Source organism: Cervus canadensis, chromosome 21, assembly GCF_019320065.1.
Source record: "Cervus canadensis isolate Bull #8, Minnesota chromosome 21, ASM1932006v1, whole genome shotgun sequence".
Taxonomy (NCBI): Eukaryota; Metazoa; Chordata; class Mammalia; order Artiodactyla; family Cervidae; genus Cervus; species Cervus canadensis.
The window spans coordinates 23,975,874-24,003,862 of NC_057406.1; the positions used below are offsets into that span (position 1 = coordinate 23,975,874).

At 41.2% G+C, this 27,989-nt stretch overlaps 1 protein-coding gene across 1 annotated transcript in view; it reads right to left on the reverse strand.

The window, feature by feature from the left end:
• The window catches only part of PLBD1 (phospholipase B domain containing 1), an 86,524-nt gene extending 76,787 nt beyond the window's left edge, over positions 1-9,737 (reverse strand). Inside the window, exon 1 of the mRNA XM_043441508.1 lies at positions 9,380-9,737. Within this exon, the coding sequence (XP_043297443.1) occupies positions 9,380-9,485 (106 nt within the window). The 5' untranslated portion in view covers positions 9,486-9,737. The remainder of the gene's footprint in view (positions 1-9,379) is intronic.
• Between the last annotated feature and the right edge of the window lie 18,252 nt (positions 9,738-27,989).

A 27,989-nucleotide genomic window follows, 5' to 3' on the forward strand; every position in this document is an offset into this window, starting at 1 on the left:
GGGCACACACAAAATTTGGTACACATTAGAACCCAGGGGAAGGGAGCAGTGACCCCACAGGAGACTGAACCAGACCTTACCTGCTAGTGCTGGAGGGTCTCTGCAGAAGTGGGGGGCAGCTATGGTTCACCATGGAGACAAAGACACTGACAGCAGCAGTTCTCAGAAGTACTCATTGGCATGAGGCCTCCATGAGGTCACCATTATCCACACCAAACAGCCTATAGGCTCCAGTGTTGGGCTGCTCCAGGCCAAACCACCAAGAGGGAAGGAACACAGCCATACCCATCAGCAGACAAGTGGGTTAAAGTTTAACTGAGCACAGACTTGTCCCACAAGAGCAAGACCCAGCTCTACTTACCACCAGTCCCTCCCATCAGGAAACTTGCACAAAACTCTTAGATACTCCATCTACTAGAAGGTAGACAGCAGAAGCAAGAACTGCAATCCTGCAGCCTGTTGAATGAAAACCACTATCACAGAAAGTTGGAGAAAATGAAAATATGGAGGATTATGTCTCAGATGAAGGAACAAAATAAAACCCCAGAAAAGCAATGAAATTAAGTAGAGATAGGCAACCTTCCAGAAAAAGAATTTAGAATAATGATAGTGAAGACGATCCAGGATCTTGGACAAATGATTTAGGCAAGGATTGAGAAGATGCAAGAAATGTTTAATATAGACCTGGAAGAACTAAAGAACAACAAACAGAGACAAAAAGTACAATAACTGAAATTAAATAGATACTAGAAGGAATCAAAGAATAAATGAGGCAGAAGAAGGAATAAGTGACCTAGGAGGCAGAATGGTGGAAATCACTGCCACTGAACAAAATAAAGACTGAAATAAAGACAACCTAAGATACCTCTGGGACATATTAAACACACCAACATTTGCATTGTGGTAGTTCAAAAATGGTAAGAAATAGAAAAAGGATCTAATAAAATATTTGAGGAGACTATAGCTGAAAACTTCTCGAACATGGGAAAGGAAACCTCTCAACCAAGTTTGGGAAGTGCAGCGTGTCCCAGGCAGGATAAACCCAAAGAAGAGCACAGAAAGACACATGGTAATCAAACTGACAAAAATTAAAGACAATGAAAAATTATTAAAATCAACAAGGGGAAAATGACAACATACACGGGTACTTCCCTAAGGTTATGAGCTGACTTCTAGGCAGAAACTCTGCAAGCCAGAAGGGAGTGGCACAATGTATTTAAAGTGATGAAAGGGAGGAAACTACAACCCAGAATACTCTACCCAGCAAGCATATCATTCAGATTTGAGGGAGAAATCAAAAGCTTTCCAAACAAGCAAAAGTCAAGAATTCAACACCATCAGAAAAGCTTTACAACAAAAACAAAAGGAACTCCTCTAGGTAGGAAAGAGACTAGCAACTTAAAACAACCTGTGCATCTATAGACTGCTATATCAAAATCTCATAGAAGAGGAAAACCTAAAAACTACAATAGATATACCCACACACACACAAAAAAGCAACCCAACATAACACTAAAGATGACCATCAAACCACAAGAGATGAGAACAAAAGAGGAAAGGAAGAAAAAAGACCTACAAAAACAAACCCAAAATAATTAAGAAAATGGCAATAGGAACACACATACTGATAATTACCTTAAATGCAAATGGATAAAATGCACCAACCAAAAGACTGAGACTGTTTGAATGGCTACAAAAACAAGACCTGTACATATGCTGTCTATAAGAGATCCATCTCAGACCTAGGGACACATACAGACTGAAAGTGAGGGGATGGAAGAAGGTATTCCATGCAAATGGAAATCAAAAGAAAGCTGGAGTAGTCATACTCATATCAGACAAAATAGACTTTAAAATAAAGACTGTTATAAGAGACAAAGAAGGACACTACATAATGATCAAGGAAGGGATCAATCCAAGAAGAAATAACAATTGCAAATATATATGTACCCAACAAAGAAGCACCTCAATTCATAAGACAAATCATAACAGCCATAAAGCGAAAAATTGACAGTAACAAGATAATAGTGGGGGACTTTAACATCCCACTTTCATCAATGGATACATCATCCAGTCAGAAAATCAATAAGGAAACACAGGCATTAAATAACACATTAGATTAGATAGACTTAATTTATATTTATAGAGCTTTCCATTCAAAAGCAGAAGAATACATGTTTCTCAAGTGCACATGCAATATTCTCCAGGACTGACCACATGCTTGGCCAAAAGTGAGTGTAAGTTTAAGAAAACTGAAGTCATATCAAGCATGTTTTCCAACTACAACACTTTGAGATTAGAAATAAAGTACAAGAAAAAAAAATAAAAACACAAACACATAGAGGTTAAACAAGACTAAACAAACAATGGATCACTGAAGAAATCAAAGGGGAAATAAAAAAATACCTAGAGACAAATGAAAATGAAAGCACACTGATCCAAAACCTGTAGGATGTAGCAAAAGTAGTTCTGAGAGGAAAATTTATTAGCAATACAGTCTTACCTCAGGAAACAAGAACAATCTCAAATAAACAACCTAACCTTACACTTAAAGCAATTAGAGAAAGTAGAACAGACAAAACCTAAAGTTAGTAGAAGAAAAGAAAACATAAAGAAAAGTTTTCATAAAGAAAACTTTGTGAAATGGAGACAAAGAAGACAACAGCAAAGATCAACAAAACTAAAAGCTGATTCTTTGAAAAGATAAAACTGATAAAGTCTCAGCCAGATAGAGAGAGGACTCAATAAAATTAGAAATGCAAAAAATGTTACAACTGACACCACGGAAATACAAAATATCATAAGAGACTACTACAAGCAACTGTATGACAATAAAATGGACAACCTGGAAGAAATGGACAGATTCTTAAAAAAATGCAGTCTCAAGACTGAACCAGGAAGAAATAAAAAATACGAATAGCCCAATCATACACACTGAAATGGAAACTGTGATTTTAAAACTCCCAACAAACAAAAGTCCAGGACACAGGTGACTTCTAGCAAACATTTAGAGAAGAGCTAGCACCTACCCTTCTGAAACTGTTCTGAAAGAATGGCAGAGGAAGGAAAATTCTCAAAATCATTCTATGAGGCCACCATCACTCTGATACCAAAATCAGACAAAGATACCACACAGATAAGAAAATTACAGGCCAACATCACTGATGAACACAGACACAGAAATCCTCAACAAAATACTATCAATTCTAATCCAACAATACATGAAAAGGCTCAAATACCATGATTAAGTGGGATTTATCCCAGGGATGCAGGGATTTTTCAATATTCACAAATCAAGCAGTGTGATAAACCACATCAACAAACTGAAGGATTAAAAACCATATGATCATCTCAATAAAAGCAGAAAAAGCTTCTAATAAAATTCAGCACCGGTTTATGATGAAAAAAAACCTCTCCAGAAAGTGGGCATAAAGGAAACACATGCTCAGTTGCTCAGTCAAAGCTGACTCTTTGCAACTCCATGGACTCTAGCCCTCCAGGCTCCTCTGTTCATGGAATTTTCTGGCAAGAATATTGGAGTGGGTTGCCATTTCCTTCTCCATAAAGAAAACATACCTCAACAGAATAAAGTCTGTATAAGACAGACCTACAGATAACATCATAGTCAATGGTGAAAAGCTGAAAGCATTTCCTCTAAGATCAGGAACAAGGCAAGGATGTCCACTTTTGCCACTTATATTCAACATAGCTAGGAAGTCCTAGCTACAGCAATCAGAGAAGAAAATAAAAGGAATCCAAATTGGGAAAAAAAAAAAAAGTGAAACTGCCATGATACTATACATAAAAAACCTTAAAGATACTACCAGAAAACTACTAGAGCTCATCAATGAATTCAGTAAAGTTGTAGGACACAAAATTAATAGAGAGAAATCTTTTGCATTTCTATGCACTAAAAGTGAAACATCAGAAAGAGAAATTAAGGAAACAATTCCATTATCATTGCTTCAAAAAAATAGAACAAAATAAAACACCTAGGAATAAATCTACCCAGGGTGCAAAAGACCTGTACATGGAATACTATTAGACACTGATTAAAGAAACCAAAGATGACACAGATGAAAAAATATATTATGTTCTTGGATTGAAAGAATCACTATTGTCCAAATAACTGTGTTACCCAAGGCAATCTACAGATCAAATGCAATCCTTATCAAATTACCAATGACATTTTTCACAAAAGTAGAACAGAAAATCTTAAAATTTGTATGGAGGCACAAGAGATCCCAAATCATCAAAACAATCTTGAGAAAGGAAAACAGAGCTGGAGGGATCAGGCTCTCTGACTCAAGATTATCCTGCAAAACTATAGTCATCAAAACAGTATGGTACTGGCAGAAAAACAGATATATAGATCAATGGAACAGAATAGAATGCCCAGAAATAAACTCATGCACCTGTGCTCAATTAATCTATGACAAAGGAGACCAGACTATACAGTGATGGGAAGATTGTCTCTTCAATAAATGATGCTGGGAAAACTGGACAGCTACATGTAAAAAAAAAAAAAATGAAAAAAATGAAATTTAATACCATACACAAAAATAAACTCAAAATGGATTAAAGACACTACACAGCTCCTAGAAGAAAACATCAGCAGAACACTCTCTGACATAAATGGCAGCAATATCTTTTTTGATTCATCTCCCAGAGTAATGGAAATAAAAACAAAAACAAATGGGACCTAATTAAACTCAAAAGCTTATGCATAGCAAAAGAAACCATAAACAAAACCAAAGATAACCCAAAGATTGGGGAAAATATTTGCAAATTATGTGACCAACAAGAGATTAGTCTCTAAAGTTTATAAACAGCTCATGTGGCTTAACACCATCAAAAACAAACAACCCAATCAAAAAATGGGCAGAGGACCTAAAGAGACATTTCTCCAAAGAAGACATACAGATGGCCAAGAGGCACATGAAAAGATGTTCAACATTGCTAAGTATTAGATAAATGCAAATCAAAACTACAATGAGGTATCACCTCACACCAGTCAAAATAGCTATCATCAAAAATTCCACAAACAATAAATGCTAGGGAAGGTGTGGAGAGAAGGGAACCCTCCTGCAGTGTTGGTGGGAATGTAAATTCATACAGCCACTATGGAAAACAGTATGGAGGTTTCTTTAAAAACTAAAAATAGGGCTACTATATGACCCTGCAATCCCACTCCTGGGCACACATCTGGAGGAAAACATGATCAGAAAGGATATATGCACCCCTATGTTCATTACAGCACTGCTTACAATAGTCAAGACATGGAAGCAACCCAAATGTCCATTGACAGAGGAACAGATAAACAAACTGTGATACATATATGCAATGCAATTATTACTCAGCCATTGAAAAGAATGAAATAATGTCACTTGCAGCAACATGGATGGATCTAGAGTTTGTCATCCTGAGTGAAGTAAGTCAGACAGAGAAGGAGAAATATCATAAGATATTGCCTATATGTGAAATCTAAAAAGAAATGATACAAATGAACTTATTTACTAAACAGAAACAAAGTCACAGATTTAGAGAACAAACTTATGGTTACCAGGACCAAGAGTGAAGGGAAGGGATAATGAGGGAGTTTTGGGGTTGACATGTATACACAGCTGTATTTAAAACCTATAACTAACAAGGATCTATTGTATAACACAGGGAACTCTGTTCAATGTTATGTAGCAGCCTGGACGGGAAGGGAGTTTGGGGGAGAATGGATACATGTATATGTATGGCCAAGTTGCTCTGCTATGCACCTGAAACTATTACATTGTTAACGGCCTATATTCCAATGTAAAATAAAAAATGTGTGTTGTCTTTTTTTTTTTTTTTAAAGATAATACATTACCACATTAAAAAAAAAAAAAAAACTGGTACAGAAAAACAGGAAGTGAAGTGAAGTGAAGTGAAAGTCGCTCAGTTGTGTCCGACTCTTTGCGACCCCAGGGACTGTATAATCCATGGAATTCTCCAGGCCAGAATACTGGAGTAGGTAGCTGTTTCCTTCTCCAGTGGGTCTCCCCAACCCAGGGATCAAATTCAGGTCTCCCACATTGCAGGTGGATTCTTAACTAGCTGGGTCGCCAGGGAAGCCCAAAAAACAGGAAAGTACTGGGAAATTCTAAAGCAGCCATGGTTAAGAAAACGGCACTTTGGCAAAAATAATCATGATGACTTCTGAAAGAGCTTTCTGAAAGAGCTGCTTAAGGTACTGATATACACCCCAACTCCCCAGAATGTTAGGCCATGATTAAGAAAATATGTTTTTATAACAAGTTATTACTTCACTGAACAGGGATTATCATCAGCAATTCTGTTGCCTTATCAAGAGATCCATGATGCCTTTTCAGAGAAAAGCAATTCCCGTGGCTGGTCATAATAGTAATTCAATTATATAGCCCCTACTATGTGCCCTAGTTAGTTAAGCTTTCCTGATAGCTCAGTTGGTAAAGAATCCACCTGCAATGTGGGAGACCTGGGTTTGAGCCCTGGGTTGGGAAGATCTCCTGGAGACGGGAAAGGCTATCCATTCCAGTATTCTGGCCTGGAGAATTCCATGGACTGTAGAGTCCATGGGGTTGCAAAGAGTCGGACATGACTGAGGGACTTTCACACTATGTGCCAGGCACTGTTCCTCATAACAAACTTACGATATAGGTATTATTATAATACCCATTTTACAGATGAGGAAATTGAGGCATGGAGAGATTAGATAATTAGCTAAAAGTCATGCAGTTTGTCAGTATTGGAGCCAGGCTTCAAACATAGGTGGTCTGGCCCCATGGCTTCTGTCTTGGAATTCCAACCTATCTCTCTAATCTTTGACTTCCAAAAATGGAGACCTGCCATGGAAAGAGTGAACATATGGTGCAACTTCCACAGGGAATCTGGAAATAAGGAAGCCCTCAGAGATAAAGGATCGATTGAGATTGGCCTTAACCACAAGTCTACTATGTCAATTAAGGAGCCTGAACAACTCCCAGGACTGTAGACTCCTTGAGAGCCACTTAAAGGGATTAGTTAATCTAGACAGGCAGTCAGTTAGTCTCAAGTGGTACTGGTAAACCATGGAAGAGTGGAAAAGGAGTCTGTGACCAGCTGTTTTGGGCAAGCAGTGACCAGTAAGGAGCAGCTATGTACTGCCTGAAATGCCCAGTCCTAGGGAGAGGCAGATGAATCAGGTCCTCAGCCTGAGAATCCCTGATACATTTTTTATCCCAGGTAGTTTGATTACAGTGAGAATGTACCCGGAGCAGGCTACACAAATAACCGGATTGTTAAAAATCAGTTTCCTTGTATCCAATCAGCTCTGGAGAACGGCAAAGAATGAATTTCTAGAGTCTATCCCTGAGAAACCCAGGGCCAGATCTGAAACTCACTTTACCAAGGCACATGCCACTTTATGAGTGTCTTGGCAACCAACCCATCTCTTTCCCTAGTGACAACCTGACTGCCCTATATATATGACTAGAAAAACTGGTAATTCCCTGGTGGTCCAGTGGTTAGAACTCCATGCTTTTATTGTCGACGGCTTGGGTTCAATCTCTGGTTGGGGCCACAAGCCGCTGGGATCCTAAAACACACGCGGGGCCTTCGGTCTGGAAAGATAAATGCAATGTGATTATGTTTGAAGTCTATAATAGACTGAGGCCAGAATCGGGGACTCCGTTTAAGAAGCAGTTTCTTGCAGGGTGATATTTTCCTAAATAAACAGTGGCCCATCTTCAGAAAAACAATGTCTCCACCTCACTCTTTAGGCTACCCACTCCATCTCCTGGAACATTTAAAACAATCCCAATAATCTAAAAGGAGACCAGGAAAGGGAGAAAAGTTTCTGCCATTTCCGTTTCCGGGGCACTCCCCAGCCTGTCCCAGGTGTGTTCAAATGAGCACTCTAAGTGGGCTAAGAGGCCGCATCGACACCACCGCCTCCAGAATGTGCAAGCAAATTACGGGTCAGGAGCCAGGGAGTGATCACTTCTGAGCTCAGAAGCTGAGGCAGCTTCAGAGACTGGAAAAATCTAAGAGTGATAAGTGGTCACGTTGTGAAAGCTAAGGCTTTGAAATCTGGTAACTGCACATACTGGTTAATGGAAGACAGTAGAATAAGAACCCATAAGGCGCTTTTAGGAAGGGATAGCCCTGCTGAACCTCACCCTAGTCTTGCGCAAGGTCAGCACAGAAAAGGGATTAGGAAATAAAATGAATCCTCTCTCATTTTAAATAAATTGTCTCTTATATGTTACTTTTGAAGTCTTTCAGGTTGTTGTTTTTTTTTTTAACTTATCTTAGATGTACTCATTGGGAGTGAAACAGACAAAACCCAGACCCACCCCCCCCATCCCCAACACACACACACACACACACACACCCCCTCCTTTTGCTTTTGAAGCAAAGGGTACAGTTCAGTGTCAATACCTGCAGGAATAAAACCTTGTTTAAAACCTGTTTTATTAAGAGGGGAGTAGTCAAGTACATGCCTTTTTGCATTTCAGCTCTGCCTCCATTTGTTGTGTATCTTTATGCAAATCATTGAACTTGCTCAATCTCAAACTTTCTCATCTGTAGAATAGGGATACTAAACCTATTTAGGATCGTGTTATTGTTGTTGTTTAGTGGCTAAGTCGTGTCAGACTCTTTGCCATTCCATGGACTGTAGCCTGCCAGACTCCTCTTTCCATGGGATTTCCCAGGCAAGAAAACTGGAGTGGGTTTCCTTCTCCAGGGGATCTTCCTCACCCAGGGATCAAATCCACGCCTCCTGAGTTTTCTGCATTGGCAGGCGGATTCTGTTTTACCACTATGCCACCTGGGAAGCCCATTTAGGATTGCAGTGAGCAGTATATGAAAGAACATAAATCTTTGGGTACACTGCCTAGCACATTTCAAGCTAACAATACCAGGTTGCACTTCTCAACACTTTAAACCAAAGCCACTGTCAAAAAGAAAAAAAGTGGCAACCTGGATCACACTCTATGATGAGAATAAATATAGTTAGATGTCCTTTGGCTGACTTTTTTAGGATCAGCCAAGAATCAGCAAAGCCAAGAGCCGTGCCGGAGCGAACCGATTTGTCTGCCAAGAATTCCGGCCAGCACTTTCTAAGTTCGGAGAAACACACCCCCAAGTCCTCGTCCGGGGCCATCCCCGAGCGCCAGCAGGGCTGGAGCAACCCGGGCCGTCCCCCACCCAGGCAGAAGCGCGTTCCTTGGCGTCCACCCAGAAAACAGACGGACACCCGCGGGAAGTCAGCTTGAGTGGACTCCGGAGCGCACGGGGCGGCACGCGCGCAGAGGGGAGCGCGCGGGCTCCCAGGGGTCCCTCCCGGCGCCCCCAGCCGGGGCGGCGCACTGGCCGCGCGGCTCACCTGCCTGGCTCTGAGGCACCGCGGCGGCCAGAAGCAGCAGGAGCAGCGGTAGCCGGGCCGGCGGCGGGGGCAGCCCGAGGCGCTCATCCAGGCTGTGGCGGGACATTGCTCGGCGGCCGCGATCTCCGCTCCGCTCCGCTCGGCAGGACCAGGCAGCTGCTGGCAGAGCGGTTCTGGGGCCGGCAGCGGGGCGCCCGGACGCGGAGGTTCGGGCGTCTTTCTTAACTTTCCTCTCTCATAAGCCCGGCCTGTTTGGGGCTTTTTAGGGGCGAGGAAGCCTCACGTGGTCTTGAGGACAACCTTCGCCCCGCAGGGCCAGTCTGGGAAGGGCGGGTCCTTTCTGACCCTCTAGCGCCCCGAGAGCCGGGCCGGGCCGGTTCCCCTCCTGCACTCCTGGGACCTGCGTGCTGCTTTCTCCGCACTCCGTCGGGCGGTTTGGCGACCCAGGGCTGGGACAGATCAGTTCACGTCCACACCGCTGGCCTCCAGGGCCGGCCACTGGTCTGCAGCAGCGGAGAGGGGGCGTCCTGGGCAGTGTAGAAATGCATACCCCTGCCTACACGCAGCTCCGATTCCTCGCCCTTTCGGAGAGGGCTTCCCAGGTGCTTACAACTCAGGGTTTAGAGCCCCTCTCCATTCCCGCTGTTTAACCTAAATCCATTTGCTACCGCTCAGGACTTCGGATCGTTTGTTTTTCTCTTCATTGGCGGGAGCCACCACTGGCGAGTGATTCAGATCAGATGGGGCTGAAACCAGAGATATCCCAGAAAACTCCTGTGAAGTCCCCATTTCTGTGCGGGGTCAGTTGAAAGTGACATTGTGAAGTAGGCAACACCGTGCCTTGGGGGACATTGTGAAGGTGGCAGAGGGTGCCCTAGGTGACATTGTGAAGTAGGCAAAAGGCATTTTATTCATCCAATAAGCTTCTGTTGAGCCCACCTTATGTGTCCCATACAGGTGGTATAAAGACCATTAAGACCACGGTCTACAGCAGGCCAGAAGCGACAGAGCCCTATAAATAAACAGGTACCGGAAGTTGCCATTAGTGCTGTAACAGAGCCCTGCTTACCTATGAGTGCATCCACCTGGGGACCAAGGCACCGCCTTGTCCATCTTTCTTCTGAGCTTAACCGAGGTGTTGAGGGGAGATGGGAAGGGAGGAAAAGAGGCACCTTTCCTAGAGGGCGAAATACATTTGTCATGCTAGGAAAGATGTAAAACAATTACATCAGATCTCTATGCAAATTGTTAAACACATCATGTAAGCCTGTTTCTTTTCCAAAAGGTGTAATTAACTTAGCATTTAAACACTTATGCACTGATGGCAAAAATTTTAGCATGCCAAATTTAAGGTTACTCAATCTCATTTGGACTAAATTCTAAGCATTCTTCACCTCCTCTGTATTCTTTGCCCCCCTCCTTAAGGTTCATCTTTGTTTCGGGGGGCTTATGTGTTGACTGGGTAGAAGGCATCTACTCCGGTGGCCTTTTTGGCTTGGTGGCCTCCAGTGAGATGTAGTTCATCTCTTCTGGTCCTCCTTGTGGTACAGCAGTGGCAGGAATCCACTGTTGACATCTGAGGTTCTTGGCCTCACGTCTGGATTCCTACATGCTCTGTGTATTAGTTAGGTAATGACAAACTCCCAAAGTTCGATGCGTTAATGCAACTGAAATGTATTCCTGACTCATATACCAGTCTAATGTGGGAGTTCTTTATTGGTTGGTGGCTTTCTTTCATGTGGGAATTAAGAACCTGGTATCCTTTCATCTGTGGTTCCACCATTCCCTAAGGCAGATGTCCCCATCTTTCTTGGTTCATAGTGCCCTGAGAATCTTGGGACTGCAGGCCAAAAGAAATATCTAACAGTTTCTTTTATTAATTAGTTAGGGTCAAACAATTTATCAGTAGTAATTTACCCACTGTCCTAGATGGTACTACGTTTTCCTCAAAGATTTATAATATCTCAAATGCTCCCTTTAGTTCACTGTGGTATGTTCCACTGACACTGTTATTTCCTGTGAATGTTTAGCATATCCTGGGTCTCTTGCATTGCAGGCAGGTTCTTTACTGTCTGAGCCATCAGGGTAGCCCATATTCTAGGTAGCCCTTGTGAATTCACTGTGGTTGTCAAACTGGATACAGGAACCATCACCCAAGGGACTTGGAATGTTTTCTTCTAACCAGAAGAAGAGGAAAGAATGTGGGACAGCTCTCCTACTTCTTATTCACTTCCACTCACATTCCATCAACAGTAGCTAGACATATTGCCATACCTGGATGCTGAAGAGACTGGGAAATGCAGCCTCTGGCTGGGATGTCACCTCTCAGCATGGAAAGAAAATGTACATTTTTGGGGAAGGAAGATGGCTGTCTCTGGCACTCTCGGCAATCTCTCCATCCAGACTTGGATTCTCCTGGATCCTCTGGCTCATTCTCAGACCCCTCCGATCCCTCTATGTGTGTGTGTGGGGAGGGTAGGAGGGGAGCAGTGGGGAGCTGGGGTGGAGTAGGGACTCAAAGATCCTCTGACTTGGGGTGTGTTAGTCAGCCTCCCCAAACAGTGCCCTCTATCACTGCTTATCTTCAATTCACATGTCATTGTAGGGCACATAACTCCTGGCAAATTCATGAGCTACATTCTGAGAAGTTTAAACACAGCCTCCTCTGCTCTGGTAACTCTAGACCTATTTGGAGTTTCTATTACCAAATGCTCCCACATCCCGCCCCACCCATCAAATAGGCGACTCATCTCCTAGAGGAAGGGTGGTGCTGGCCCTTGCATCAACCCACTGAGTCTTTCTCTTATCAGCTCTTCAAACTTTGTAGTTGTTTGCATAAGAGTTATTATACATTCTTATACATTATTATCTTTCAAACATTTATTATCTACTATATACCTTATTATGTATTCCTCTTATTCCAATTTATTGTTCTTGAATATTTTCACACCACTTTATTTCAATCTGTGCCTTTCAATTGTCCAAGCCCAACTGTTGAATATTTCAAAATACTTTTCTCTCTCAAATGCACACATTTTACATTTGAATGACTTTGAATATTATGGTTTGTGTCTACACAAGACCTCAAAAAGTCACAAGCTTTACTCTTTGGTTTTTTCATTACTTTTGTCTCCTCCTTCCTTGAGAAACAAGTCTTAGCTTCTTGGATTTAATCTACTACTGGAAAATTTACTAAGTTTTACTAAATGTGTAGGATAGTATTCAACTTCCTTCTGTATATTTACTTCTGTAGTTAATTTTTCTTGTATTTATTTATTATTTTCCTACATTCATTTTTGTGCAGGTTGTTTTGGTAGTTGAACTTACATTTGGTACTTTGAGATCAGATTGTTGAGTTTAGACTGCTGCAGAACCAAAGAAAAGATGGACATTCCTGGGCTCAAGCTTAATGCCTGTGGAGCTTGTTTTGCTCACTTATAACACAGTTCTGTACTGAGCATCACCAACTCAATGGACATGAATTTGAGAAAACTCTGGGAGACACTCAAGGACAGGGGAGTCTAGTGTGCTGCAGTCCATGGAATCACAAAGAGTCAGACATGACATAGCAACTGAACAACTGTACTATATCCCTATCCTCTCTTCTACTCACTTGCTTGAACTTTATATAAGCTGCCATCCATTGTAATTTCCAGACTGCAGGTGTTTTGTAAATTGGTTACATAAAAGAGGGGCTGCCATTGGTCAGCGATTGTAAGGCCACTAGCACATCTTAGCTTTGGGACCACAGTATAAGGGTGAGACGTGAATCAGGCCTGGGTTGACTGAAGTAGATGGGGCAGAGTTTAAAAGAGAAGTTGCCATATCAGTTGAATACTGATTAGAGTAGATGCTTAGTAGTGTAGAGTAGATGGGATAGAGCAGATGATTTAGTATCATTATCTTTCTCTACAGATAACTATAAACTTTTTACCCATCTGATAGGCATCTTGGTCCCCATCTTTACATTCCAAAGAGGCTGAAAAAGACTGAACACGCTTGAGGCCAAGCACATTTTCTTCATTGTTTAAGAGATGTAATTTTTTTGCCTGACAGTTCTTTTTTCATAATTTTTCTTTTTCTATTTCTTTGCTAAATTCAGTGGCTATCTCCTGGAGTCAGTTCAGTCGCTTAGTCGTGTCTGACTCTTTGCAGCCCCAGGACTGCAGCATGCTAGGCTTCCCTGTCCATCACCAACTCCCAAAGCTTGCTCAAACTCATCTTCATCGAGTTGGTGATGCCATCCAACCATCTCATCCTCTGTTGTCTCCTTCTCCTCCAGCCTGCAATCTTTCCCAGCATCATGGTCTTTTCTAGTGAGTCAGTTCTTCGCATCAGGTGTCCGAAGTACTGCAGTAGATGCCACCAATTTCTCTATTTACTTTCCTTCCCCCATTCTTAATTATCTTAGTATTTTCTCTTCTTTCTACAGACAGAAATACCAATGCCAAGTAAAAACAGTTAACAAAATGCAACCCTTTTTTAGTTCTGTTTAATCTTGACTACAGATGCAAAATATTTCTGTATTAAATGTCCCAGATCTTCTTTCAGATTATAAAAAAGGATTTAAGCCTAAACCATGTATAACAGTGAATAAATGAAAAGTGTTTGATCAAGATTTGGTTGGTCTAGTTGCTGCTGATATTTTTAAAGAAAGACAACAAGGATACAAATCTTAGGCAGTTCATTCTTGGAAAGTGGATAGAAATTAACATGTAAATGAAACCCAGGGTCAAACCCCATGAAAATGTTACTAGGAAAAGATCCTATTTCAGTCTAGCTGAGTAAACTAGATGAACATCCCCTGGATACAGAGAACTGTGTTCTCAACTGTGCATATCAATCTTCCAGAAAACTGCAGTCTGAGAAAGGAGTACTAGGGAGCATTGCCAAGAGAAATTTGAATACTCTCTCTGTTGAGAAACACACTGTCTGCTAGCTCTTTCAGTGTAAAGATGAGTAATCAGAAACAAGAACCAGCACAACATGGAGTCTTTCAGAAATATTGACACATGAGGGGAAAGGAACATCATCCTGAAAGCTCAAATTTCTAAAAACTATCAATTTTAGGAACCCAAAGAAATCTTAGGAAAATACTATTAGCATCTTCTATAAGATACAAGAAGATAGGCTGTCTTTATCAAGAGAAGAAAATTTATAAAGCAAAACAGGTTGAGAAGAAAAGGCATGAGATGAAATGGGAGATGGATAGAATAAGAGAGGGTTGATAGAAAACTAAAAATTTCATTGTCTTATTGACTTTCCATTGGAAGCTATGAATGAAGAGCAGAAACTGACACTGTTGAAAATGGAGTCAGGAATTTGACAGAAAAATTGATGAGGCCCTCCGAAAAATAGAGGGGAAAGATAGAAATGAAAAGGAAGGTAAAGAGGAGAGACACAAAACAGTCTACAGTCCAACCTAAGAATGATATTCTTACTGAAAATTAAGATCAAATAAAGTCAAACAGAAGCACTGATCAAAACACTCTCAGGAAAACTTTCCTGAGCTGAGTGCTTTTCCGGATATGATGTGATGGGAGGTGCACAACATCACTTACGTTGTAGTCTTGGCAGTATTTTTTGCCTACATCAAATCATGGGGATCATATCTGGCTGGGGCCAGCTTCATGGGCACATGACCTGTGTGGTGACATATTCCCCATCCTCGATGGTGAGAGACGCACAGCAACGTGGACGCACTTAGCGACACTGGGCTGGACAGTTAAATAGGGTTACAACAGTAGGTTTTCTATTTTGTGACTTTTATTGCATCTGGACTACAGATGCAAAATAGTTCTGTATTAAATGTCCCAGATCTTCTTCCAGGTTATAAAAAAATGATTTAAACCTAAATGATTTATAACAGTAAAAAAAAATTTTTTTAATGGCAAGATGTGTTCTAAATATAAATTATAAATGAACACTATAGGAAGTTACCAGTTTATAATCTTACAATCTCTAACTTGCTCTAAGCAAAATAAAAAATTAAAGTTTCAGCAATCTTTCCTGCAAAAAAAAATAAAAAAATATATATAAACACACACACACACACACATCATCATCATCACCCTTAGAAGGGACCCACGCTTGGTTTAACGTCCTGCTGCTGCTTGTCCTGAAATTCTTACTAATTTCTGAACAGTCTTGCATTTTCATCTTGTGTGGGGCGTCACAAATCATACAGCCATTCATGAATCTGCCAAATCCACATTGTGGGACATTCTGCAAGACAACTGGCCTATATTATTTTTTAAAATGTCAGTTACTTAATAGATATCCCCTTCCCCATCCCTCAAAAACCCACTGCCCTAGAAAAAGCATGAAGTACTCTTCCAGGTTAAAGGCAGTTAAGGAGACGTGATGACCCAAAATATTAATAATGTGTAAGCTTTAATTGGATCTTGAGTGGGTATATGTGTATGATGGGGGAATATCTACAAAAGACATTTTAGGGGAGAATATTTGGAAAAAATTAAATAAATAAGGACTATATATTAGATGGCATTGTACATTTAAATATTTATTGGGCATGAAAATTGCATTCTGTGTATGCAAAAGGAGGTCCTAGTTTTTAGCCAATACAGGCTGTGGTCAAGTGTCATGATGTTTGCAACTTACTTTCAAACGGTTTGGTAAAAATAAATGCGTGTAGTTTGGTCGCTAAGTTTTGTCTGACTCTTTTTGCAACCCAATGGACTGTAGCCCTCCAGGCTCCTCTGTCAACGGGATTCTCCAGGCAATAATAATGATAATGAAATGGGCTGACATTTCTGTCTCCAGGGGATCCTCCCAGCCCAGAGATCGAACCCACATCTCTTGCGGGAGCAGGCGACTCCTTGAGGCACCAGGTGCCTCAAATGCACATATATGCATTTGGGTGCACAATATATGCACCCAAATGCATACATGGACACAAGTAAAATAAATATGACCAAAGAACTCCCACAATAATCCTCTCGGCAAACTTCTTTTCTAAGGGGGAGTTTTTAATGAGTATTTGTCCATTGACTTTCTAATTGGTTTACATCTCCAGACTCTCCCTTTCCATGGCCACTAATACCTAAGTCCAGGCATCTCCTCCCTGTTCTCTTTCAGCAACCAGCAGATGACTTCTCTTAAACACAGATGCTCTCAAGTCTGAACTCATCAATCTACCGGCCCTGGTCCTGGAGGTTAAAACTTTACCTTTTAAACTTATCGAAGCCTTCATTCAATAAAGGTTAAGTTTCTCCCTAGGGGCAACTGCCTATCAACTCTTAAAAAAACAGTAGGTTCTGAATGGTATATAAGAGGAGAAAAAAAAAAGAAAACCCAAGAACTGTGATTGTTCCAGTGAAGGGAAAATGGAAAATGTTACCTGCAAAGTGGTAAAAAAGAAAAAAAAAAAAGCTGATTGACTTTGCCGTTCAAGAATCATCTACAGCCTTTGTAGAGAGAAAAGGCTGTGGCCATGAAATTTTATATTGAGTTCATTTTAGTTCATGTGTTAAGGTAACCAGTGTTCAAGGACTCAGAAAATAGAATTGCATGAATCATTTTTGAAAGAATTACTTTGATACAGTTCAACAGACTGGATGACAAGTCAAAATTAAGAAAAATAGGGAAATTATGTAAAACTTTTACGTGGTTTAGTAACTTGAGGACCCCACATTCAGGAATCGAGTGGGTTCTGTATTCTCCAGTGAATTCTGCTAGCAAGGTGGTAGCTCGCCCTTCTGTGCTTCCTTTAGCAAGACTGTGTTTTTTTCCTCTTCCCCTTCTTGCCCACTGACACAAGGTGGATTTCTCAAGTTGCATTTTCCACAATGCAATGTGGATTGAGTCCCTGCTGTGGTTGATAACTTGTAAGTGCTTTTCTGCTCAGCTCCTTACCAAGCAATTTGATTGAAACACTGTGTCAATAAGAATTACCTAACAGAAGGCAAGTTGCATAAAAAAACCCCATAATGGCTATTTTCATTGCCAAATAAATTGAGCAATGATTTTTCTACATCCTGGCAACTCCTCTTGAAAAATGTGTCATGTTTTTTTAAAAACTGGCTATGAAAAACAATTTTTTTTTTTTTAAAATCTCTCAGTCATGTCCAACTCTTTGCAATTCCGTGGGCTGTAGCCTACAAGACTCTTCCGTCCACGGGATTCTCCAGTCAAGAGTACTGGAGTGGGTTGCCATTTCCTTCTCCAGAAACACAAATTAGTCAGGGGCAATTGCTTAGCAGTTATGAAGCCCATCCTCTTATTGTTCTAGGGAATGATCAATCTTATTCATTAGGCTTAGTAGTGTGGGGTCTTGGCTAAGCAAAACTAGGATTCATGTTTGCACATGTCTGATGAATGCATGTGTCCACACGTATCCATCTACCTGAATTGAGTTGTACTGAGGAAGGAAATTGGAGAACTAGGTTTGTGTTGAGCACCTGGAGGAAAGCAGAATAGGAGGGGAGAAAGATGAGTGGGTGGAGAGAAAAGCATGGTACCTCTTCCATAATTTGCCTGCCTTGTTAACTTGATTTCGAAGCTTGAAGAGTAAGGGGCTTCAGGCAGAAGCAACAGATTTCAAGGGGTTTTTGAGACTTGGAGCCATTAGATCATTGTTTTGATGCCGGACAACACATGGGCCATGGAATAGAGAGAAGAAACATGGCTTCCACAAGTAAAAACTGCAAGGGGGCCAAACTGCACTGACACTGGTAAAGATAAAGTGCATGTATATGAAAAAACCCTATGATAATGCTATGAATGAACGTGAAAGTGTTAGCCACTCAGTCGTGTCTGATCTTTGTAACCCTACGGACTGTAGTCCAGCAGGCTCCTCTGTCCATGGGATTCTCCAGGCAAGAATCCTGGAGTGGGCTGCCATTCTCTTTTCCAGGGGAGAGGAGGGGGGGTGGTGTCTTCCTGACCGAGGGATCAAACCTGGATCTCCTGAATTGCAGGCAGATGTTTTACCATCTGAGCCACCAGGGAAGCCCTCACAAATTAAATAGTTTAACATCATGGACACCCTTTTGCAAGGTGGTTGTTATTGTTTGGCCTCTAAGTCGTGTCCAACTCTTTTGTGACCCTACAGACCAAAGCCTGCCAAGTTCCTTTGCCCATGAGGATTCTCTAGGCAAGAATACTGGAGTGGGTTGCCATGCCCAGCTCCAGGGGATCTTCCCGACACAGGGATCAAACGCGTGTCTCCTGAATTGAGAGGCCGGTTCTTTACTGTCTGAGCCACTGAAATGAAAATGGTGACTGGGAGGAGGAAGGGAATCAATCACCAATGGTATCATAACCAAATTTGTTTTACTGAATGCATATTCTTATATTCAGTTCAGTCGTCGGTTCTGTCTGACTCTTTGCGACCCCATGGAGTGCAGCATGCCAGGCTTCCCTGTCCATCACCAACTCCCAGAGCTTGCTCAAACTCATGTCCATTGAGTTGGTGATGTGATGCCATCCAACCATCTCATCCTCTGTCGTCCCTTTCTCCCACCTTCAGTGTATCCCAGCATCAGGGTCTTTTTCAATGAGTCAGTTCTTCGCATCGGGTGGGCAAAGTGTTAGAGTTTCAGCTTCAGCATCAGTTCTTCCAAAGAATATTCAGGACTGATTTCCTTTAGGATTGACTGGTTGGATCTCCTTGCAGTTCAAGGGGCTCTCAAGAGTCTTCTCCAACACCACAGTTCAAAAGCACCGATTCTTTGGTGCTCAGCTTTCTTTATACTCCAACTCTCACATCCATACATGACTACTAGAAAAAACACAGCTTTGACTAGATGGACCTTTGTTGGCAAAGTAATGTCTCTGCTTTTTAATATGCTATCTATGTTGGTCATAGCTTTTCTTTGAAAGAGCAGGTGTCTTTTAATGTCATGACTGTAGTCACCATCAGCAGGGATCTTGGAGCCCCAAAAATGAAGTCTGTCACTGTTTCCATCATTTCCCCATCTATTTGCCGTGAAGTGATGGGACCACATGCCATGATCTTAGTTTTCTGAATGTTGAGCTTTAAGCCAACTTTGTCACTCTCCTCTTTCACTTGCTTCAAGAGGCTCTTTAGTTCTTCTTCACTTTCTGCCATAAGGGTGGTGTCATCTGCATATCTGAGGTTATTGATATTTCTCCTTGCAACCTTGATTCCAGCTTGTGCTTCATCCAGCCCATCATTTCTCATGATGTACTCTGCATATAAGTTAAATAAGCAGAGTGACAATATACAGTCTTAACATACTCCTTTCCCAATTTGGAGCCAGTCTTGTTCCAGGTCCACTTTTAACTGTTGCTTTTTTTACCTACACACACATTTCTCAGGAGGCACATCAGGTAGTCTGGTATTCCCATCTCTTGAAGAATTTTCCAGTTTGTTATGATCCACACAGTCAAAGGCTTTGGAGTAGTCAATAAAGCAGAAGATATTCTGGAACTCTCATGCTTTTTCAAAGATACAGTGGATGTTGGTAATTTGATCACTGATTCCTCTGCCTTTTCTAAGTCGTGCTTGAACATCTGAAAGTTCACCATTCACATACTGTTGAAGTCTGGCTTGGAGAATTTTGAGCATTACTTTGCTAGTGTGTGAGATGAGGGCAACTGGGCAGTAGTTTGCGCATTCTTTGGCATTGCCTTTCTTTGGGATTGGAATGAAAGCTGACCTTTTCCATTCCTGTAGCTGGAGTTTTCCAAATTTGCTGACATATTGAGGTGATCACACCATCGTGGTTATCTGGGTCATGAAGATCTTTTTTTGTATCGTTCTTCTGTGTATTCTTGCCACCTCTTCTGAATATCTTCTGCTTCTGTTAGGTCCATACCATTTCTGTCCTTAATTGTGCCCATCTTGGCATGAAATATTCCCTTGGTATCTCTAATTTCCTTGAAGAGATCACTAGTCTTTCCCATTCTATTGTTTTCCCCTATTTCTCTTCTTTATTCAGCCATTTGTAAGGCCTCCTCAGACAACCATTCTGCATTTTTGCATTTCTTTTTCTTGGGGATGGTCTTGATCCCTGCTTCCTGTACAACGTCACAAACCTCCCTCCATAGTTCTTCAGGCACTCTTGTCTGTCAGATATAATCCCTTGAATCTATTTGTCAGTTCCACTGTATGATAGTAAGGGATTTGATTTAAGTCATACCTGAATGGTCTGACTTGCCAACATGCACTGGATCATCAAAAAAGCAAGAGAGTTCCAGAAAAACATCTATTTCTGCTTTATTGACTATGCCAAAGCCTTTGACTGTGTGGATCACAATAAACTGTGGAAAATTCTGAAAGAGATGGGAATACCAGCCACCTGACCTGCCTGTTGAGAAACCTGTAAGCAGGTCAGGAAGCACCAGTTAGAACTGGACATGGTTCTAGAACATGAACAACTAGACTAGAACTAGAACAACAGACTGGTTCCAAATAGGAAAAGGAGTACGTCAAGGCTGTATATTGTCACCCTGCTTAGTTAACTTACATGCAGAGTACATCATGAGAAACACTGGGCTGGAAGAAGCACAAGCTGGAATCAAGATTGCCGGGAGAAATATCAGTAACCTCAGATATGCAGATGACACCACCCTTATAGCAGAAAGTGAAGAAGAACTAAAGAGCCTCTTTGATGAAAGTGAAAGAGGAGAGTGAAAAAGTTGGCTTAAAGCTCAACACTCAGAAAACTAAGATCATGGCATCTGGTCCCATCACTTCATGGCAAATAGATGGGGAAACAGTGGAAACAGTGGCTGACTTTATTTTTTGGGACTCCAAAATCACTGCAGATGGTGATTGCAGCCATGAAATTAAAAGACGCTTACTCCTTGGAAGCAAAGTTATGACCAAACTAGACAGCATATTAAAAAGCAGAGACATTACTTCATCAACAAAGGTCCATCTAGTCAAGGCTATGGTTTTTCCAGTGGTCATGTATGGATGTGAGAGTTGGACTATAAAGAAAGCTGAGCACCAAAGAATTGATGCTTTTTAACTGTGGTGTTGGAGAAGACTCTTGAGAGTCCCTTGGACTGCAAGGAGATCCAACCAGTCCATCCTGAAGAAGATCAGTCCTGGATGTTCATTGACAGGACTGATGTTGAAGCTGAAACTCCAATACTTTGGCCACCTGATGCGAAGAAGTGACTCATTTGCAAAGACCCTGATGCTGGGCAAGATTGAGGGCAGGAGGAGAAGGGGACAACAGAGGATGAGATGATTGGATGGCATCACCAACTCGATAACATGGATTTGGGTGAACTCCAGGAGTTGGTGATGGTTAAGGGGGCCTGGCGTGCTCTGGTTCATGGGGTCGCAAAGAGTTGGACACGACTGAGCGAATGAATTGAACTGAACTGAATTGAATGGTCCAGTAGTTTTCCCTACTTTCTTCAATTTCAGTCTGAATTTGTGAATAAAGAGTTTATGATCTGAGCCACAGTCAGCTCCTGGTCTTCTTTTTGCTGACTGTATAGAGCTTCTCCATCTTTGGCTGCAAAGAATATCATCAGTCTGATTTCGGTATTGACCATCTGGTGATGTCAATGTGTAGAGCCTTCTCCTGTGTTGTTGAAAGAGGGTGTTTTCTATGACCAGTGCATTCTCTTGGCAAACCTCTATTAGCTTTTGCCCTGCTTCATTCTGTACTCCAAGGCCATATTTGCCTGTTGTTCCAGGTATCTCTTGACTTCCTACTTTTGCATTCCAGTCCCCTATAATGAAAAAGATATCTTTTTGGGGGTGTTAGTTCTAGAAGGTCTTGTAGGTCTTCATAGAACTGTTTAATTTCAGCTTTTTCAATATTACTGGTTGGGACATAGACTTGGATTACTATAATATTGAATCGTTTGCCTTGGAAATGAACAGAGATCATTCTGTAGTTTCTGAGATTGCATCCAAGTACTGCATTTCAGATTCTTTTGTTGACTATGATGGTTACTCCATTTCTTCTAAGGGATTCTTTCCCACAGTAGTAGATACAATGGTCATATGAGTTAAATCCACCCATTTCAGTCCATTTTAGTTCGCTGATTCCTAAAATGTTGATGTTCACTCTTGCCATCTCCTGTTTGACCACTTCCAATTTGCCTTGATTCATGGACCTAACATTCCAGGTTCCTATGCAATATTGTTCTTTATAGCATTGGACTTTACTTCCATCACCAGTCACATCCTCATCTGGGTGTTACTTTTGCTTTGACTCTGTCTCTTCATTCTTTCTGGAGTTATTTCTCCACTGATCTCCAGTAGTATATGGGTACTGACTGACCTGGGGAGTTCATCTGTCAGTGTCCTATCTTTTTGCATTTTCATACTGTTCATGGGCTTCTCAAGGCAAGAATACTGAAGTGGTTTGCCGTTCCCTTCTCCAGTGGACCACATTTTGTCAGAACTCTCCACCATGACCCATCCATCTTGAGTGGCCCTACACGGCATGGCTCATAGTTTCATTGAGTTAGACAAGGCTGTGGTCCATGTGATCAGTTTGATTAGTTTTCTGTGATTGTGGTTTTCATTCTGTAGATGGATGAGGATAAGAAGCTTATGGAAGCTTCCTGATGGGAGATACTGAGGGGGAAACTATTTCTTGTTCTGATGGGTGGGGCCACGCTCAGTAAACGTTTAATCCAATTTTCTGTTGATGGGTGGGGCTGTGTTCCCTCCCTGTTGTTTGACCTGAGGCCAAACTATGGTAGTGGTAATGAAGTACACTGTTATATACTCAAATGGGTATTACTTTTAAATGGGGGTGGGAAAACAAAGCTGGCTAAGCAAAGGAAAGAATTACATGAGCATAGTATAATGAATGTCTCTGTGTTGTGGGCTTGGGGGTGATTTTTTCCCCCCACCTGTCAGTATTTTCCAAAAATTTAATGACAAGAATATGGTAGTTTTCTCATCTAAATTTTTTATTTTGACATATCCATACGAAATATCATTTTATTTTTAAAAATATTTGAAGGTGTCTTGACTGAACAAATCCTCTTACTAGCTTCTAAATCAAATCAGGAGTTTTAAATTGGCTATTATATGCTTTGAAGCATATATTTCAGATCAAGCCTTTTCACTTTGAATAAACACTTTAAATAACAGTTCTATTCATATCATTTTCGTAGTTTTTTTTTTTTTTTCACCAAAGCCTTTCCATTACCAGAAGCAATAGTTGTGTGTATGAACCAACTAGGAAGCACTTTCAGAATCATCATGGTTGCTTAATACCATATCAGCCTGATCTTCTCTGGGCTGGGATTTCAAAAACCACCTCAGAAGATTTGAACTTCCCCTGGCCTACACTATTAAAAGTCACCAACTGACATGAGAAAGTTAAAATTTCATAACTTAGCTTTCACAAATACGACCCTGTATGCCTTTTTACCTAATTTTCTCTCTCCTGAGTGAATCCCCTCCTGCTTGACTACTGTGTCTGAAATATTTTCCCCTTTCTCTTTTTGATGCTATTACTCTCCTAGCATATCCTTGTTCTCTCTTTCTTTAAAAAACAATCTATTGGGACTTCCCTCCTGATCCAGTGGTTAAGAATCCTCCTTCCAGTTCAAGGGTCATGGGTTTGATCCCTGCTCAGGGAACTAAGATCCCACATGCAGTGGGGCAACTAAGCCCATGAGTCACAAATAGAGAACCCAGTGCAGCCAAAAAAAATAAACAAAACAAAAACAATCTATCATGTAAGGTTCAACTTTAGGTCCAAATCAGATATCTTCAATAAGCATTTTGGAACACCTGGTAAAAAATAGGTTTATGCTAGATGCTATAAGAGCTCCAATTAGAAAGTTTGTAGCTACTGTTCTGGTTAAGAACTGGTTATATGATCCACCAGGTCAAGGCTATGGTTTTTCCAGGGGTCATGTATGGATGTGAGAGTTGGACTATAAAGAAAGTTGAGCACCGAAGAATTGATGCTTTTGAACTGTGGTGTTGGAGAAGACTCTTGAGAGTCCCTTGGACTGCAAGGAGATCCAACCAGTCCATCCTAAAGGAGATCAGTCCCGGGTGTTCATTGGAAGGACTGATGTTGAAGCTGAAACTCCAATACTTTGGCCACCTCATGCGAAGAGCTGACTCATTTGAAAAGACCCAGATGCTGGGAAAGATTGAGGGCAGGAGAAGAAGGGGATGACAGAGGATGAGATGGTTGGATGGCATCACCGACTCAATGGACATGAATTTGGGTAAACTCTGGGAGTTGGTGATGGACAGGGAGGCCTGGCATGCTGCAGTCCATGGGGTTGCAAAGAGTTGGACACGACTGAGCTGAACTGAACTGAACTGAACTGAAATGCCCCAAGCTCTGAAGAAAAGATTCCACTAAGACTTGCCAAATAAATAATCGGTTTGGTAAAAGCAATGATCTTGCTCTTTGATCTCTAAGACTGGTCCCTGGCTCTTCCTCTCAGCCACATTGCTTCACTAGCTCTGTATGTATACATTCTGATGCTCTTAAGAGAATGACTCTCTCCCTTTTAAGACATTATATTTTCTATTAAACAAGTCTTGTTGACACTAGGGTCAGAAGGCCTAGGGAATGACTTATTTTTACTTTCCTTCTTATCTCTCTTATTCTGGTCAGTGACACATAATGTAACCACTATGGGTATGTTGTTTCTAGAACCAAATCAGATGGTTTTAAATCTTCACTTTGCCACTAACTGGGCAAGTAACTTCATAGCTCCATATCTTTATTTTCTCACATTTATAGTGGGAATAATAATGCTAGTACCTGCCTCACATGTGTATCATAAGTATCAGAGTGAATAGACTTAAGGTGATTTAACAATACCTGTGTGATAGAAGGGGCTTCCCTGGTGGCTCAGATGGTAAAGAATCTGCCTGCAATGCAGGAGACCTGGGTTTGATTCTTGGGTCGGGTGATAGAAGATTTCACAAGTGGCCTCTTGATTTAGTTTTTAATAAGGGCTAAAAAGTCTTCATTCATGTGAAAGAATTAGAAGTCTTCAGAGTAAAGTTTCTAGTCTACCTGAATAAACCAACCTGATTCTATATATAACAGCCTTCATTATAGCTAATGTGATTTTATTTTTAAAAACTTTATTATATTTATCAATTTGCACTTACTGGAAGCCTATTCAGTTGAATTAATGAAAATTTTGACTTATTCTTAAGAAACATTTCTGTATTTTATTATAAACTATAACATGACTTGTACTATTATCAGTTCAGTTCAGTTCAGTCACTCATTCATATCCAACTCTTTGCAACCCCATGGACTGCAGCATGCCAGGCCTCCCTGTCCATCACCAACTCCCAGAGTTTACCCAAACTCATGTCCATTGAGCTGGTGATGCCATCCAACCATCTCATCCTCTGTTGTCCCCTTCTGCTCCTGCCTTCAATCTTTCCCAGCATCAGGTCTTTTCAAATGAGTCAGCTCTTCGCATGAGGTGGCCAAAGTATTGGAGTTTCAGCTTCAATATCAGTCCTTCCAATGAACACTCGGGACTGATCTCTTTTAGGATGGGCTGGCTGGATCTCCTTGCAGTCAACATAGGTTAAAAAAAAAGTTCGCAATTAGCATAACCTTCAAATGAATACTGTATCATTCTGCACATTATTTGAATGATAAATTCTTAATACTTGATTCTGTTTATGCTCCTAATGCTCAATAAAGTAAAACTGTCTCTAAAATTAAAACAAACAAACAAACCCATACACTCCTTTTAGAGGCAGTTTTCTAAACCCCCACTTCAGCTTCTTTCCTTATCAGGTTCTGACAGCCCTGGGTTACAGTATTCAATACCCAACTGCCAGAGGTCTCAGATATTTAACACCCAGGAATGGCCTCTTCAAACCCTCAGAAGTATTCAAAATTTCCAATCCCTGGGAAGCCACAAAACCTAGCTAACCTCACCCGGTTTGCTATGAAACTACCATTACAGCTCCGGCTTGCTGACCATGCCTCCAGGCGAAAACTACTGTGCGGCCTTGCATGGCATCCTTCTCTAGTTTGGAGTTGTAAAAACAAATTCAGCCTTTCATCCAAGTGTCACTGTGCTATGTCTGGCTATCCAAAGAACTTATAATCATACCTAATATCATATAATTATGAAATAACCTGGTTCATGTTAAGAACTCAGTTAAGACTCATGTTAAGAACTCAGTAACTTTTAGCTTGAAAAAAAAGGGCTTTCTATTCCCAATTTATATAAAGTTGCATGCATGCAAATATTGCAAGACTATTCCTTTCGAGAACTCATGGGGGCTTCCCTGGTGATCCAGAGGCTAAGACTCCCCACTCGCAATACATGGGCTGGGGTTCAGTCCCTGGTTGGGGAGCTAGATTCCACATGCCCCAACTAAAAGTTTCCATGCCACAGCCAAAGATTCTGAATGCTGCAACTAGGACAGTATGCACAATTAAAAAAGAAAAAAAAAAAAGAGTTAAAATTATTTAACCTTTAGATTGGAGCTAATCTCGATAGAAAAATCTTTACAGTTTTAGTTTGACTTTATTGTATTACAATATTGTATTCCAAAATATACTGAAGAAACCAAAGGTCCTCTAAAATATGCCTTTTTTGACATAAAAATTATTTTGACTTGAAGGCAATTAAGCAGCAGTAAATGTGGGGCTCCTCAATAGTCCAGTCAAGCCTTAAGAATCTGCCTAGCAATGCAAGGGACACTGGTTCAATCTCCAGCCTGGGAAGATCTGACATGCCGCGGGGGGACTGAGCCCGTATGCCACAACTACTGAGCCCATGCACCACAACTAGTGAAGCCTGCTCTGGAGAGCCTGTGCTCCACAACAAGAGAAGCCACTGCAATGAGAAGCCCATGCACTACAACTAGAGAGTAGCCCCCACTCACTGCAACTAGAGAAAGTCCATGCACAGCAACAAAGACCCAGCACGGCCAGAAAAAAAAATAAGCAGGAAATGGATGTATTGAGAGACTAGGGATAGTCTTTCTTAATAGAAGACAGAGAGCAGAGTAGAGAGATCCTAGGTTCACCTTGTCCCATAAACACATCAATTATGAGTACATTTGAAGAAAGTGGGGAAAACCACTAGACCATTCAGGTATGACCTAAATCAAATCCCTTATGATTACACAGTGGAAGTAAGAAATAGATTTAAGGGACTAGATCTGATAGAGTGCCTGATGAACTATGGATGGAGGTTTGTGACACTGTACAGGAGACAGGGAGCAAGACACCAACCCCAAGAAAAAGAAATGCAAAAAAGCAAAACGTCTGTCTGAGGAGGTCTTACAAATAGCTGTGAAAAGAAGAGAGGCCAAAAGCAAAGGAGAAAAGGAAAGATATACCCATTTGAATGCAGAGTTCCAAAGAATAGCAAGGGGAGATAAGAAAGCCTTCCACAGTGATCAATGCAAAGAAATAGGGGAAAACAATAGAATGGGAAAGACTAGAGATCTCTTCAAGAAAATTAGAGATACCAAGGGAACATTTCATGCAAAGATGGGCTCAATAAATGACAGAAATGGTATGGACATAACAGAAGCAGAAGATATTCAGAAGGGGTGGCAAGAATACACAGAAAAACTGTACAAAAAAGATCTTCATGATCCAGATAACCACAATGGTGTGATCACTCACCTAGAGCCAGACATCGTGGAATGTGAAGTCAAGTGGGCCTTAGGAAG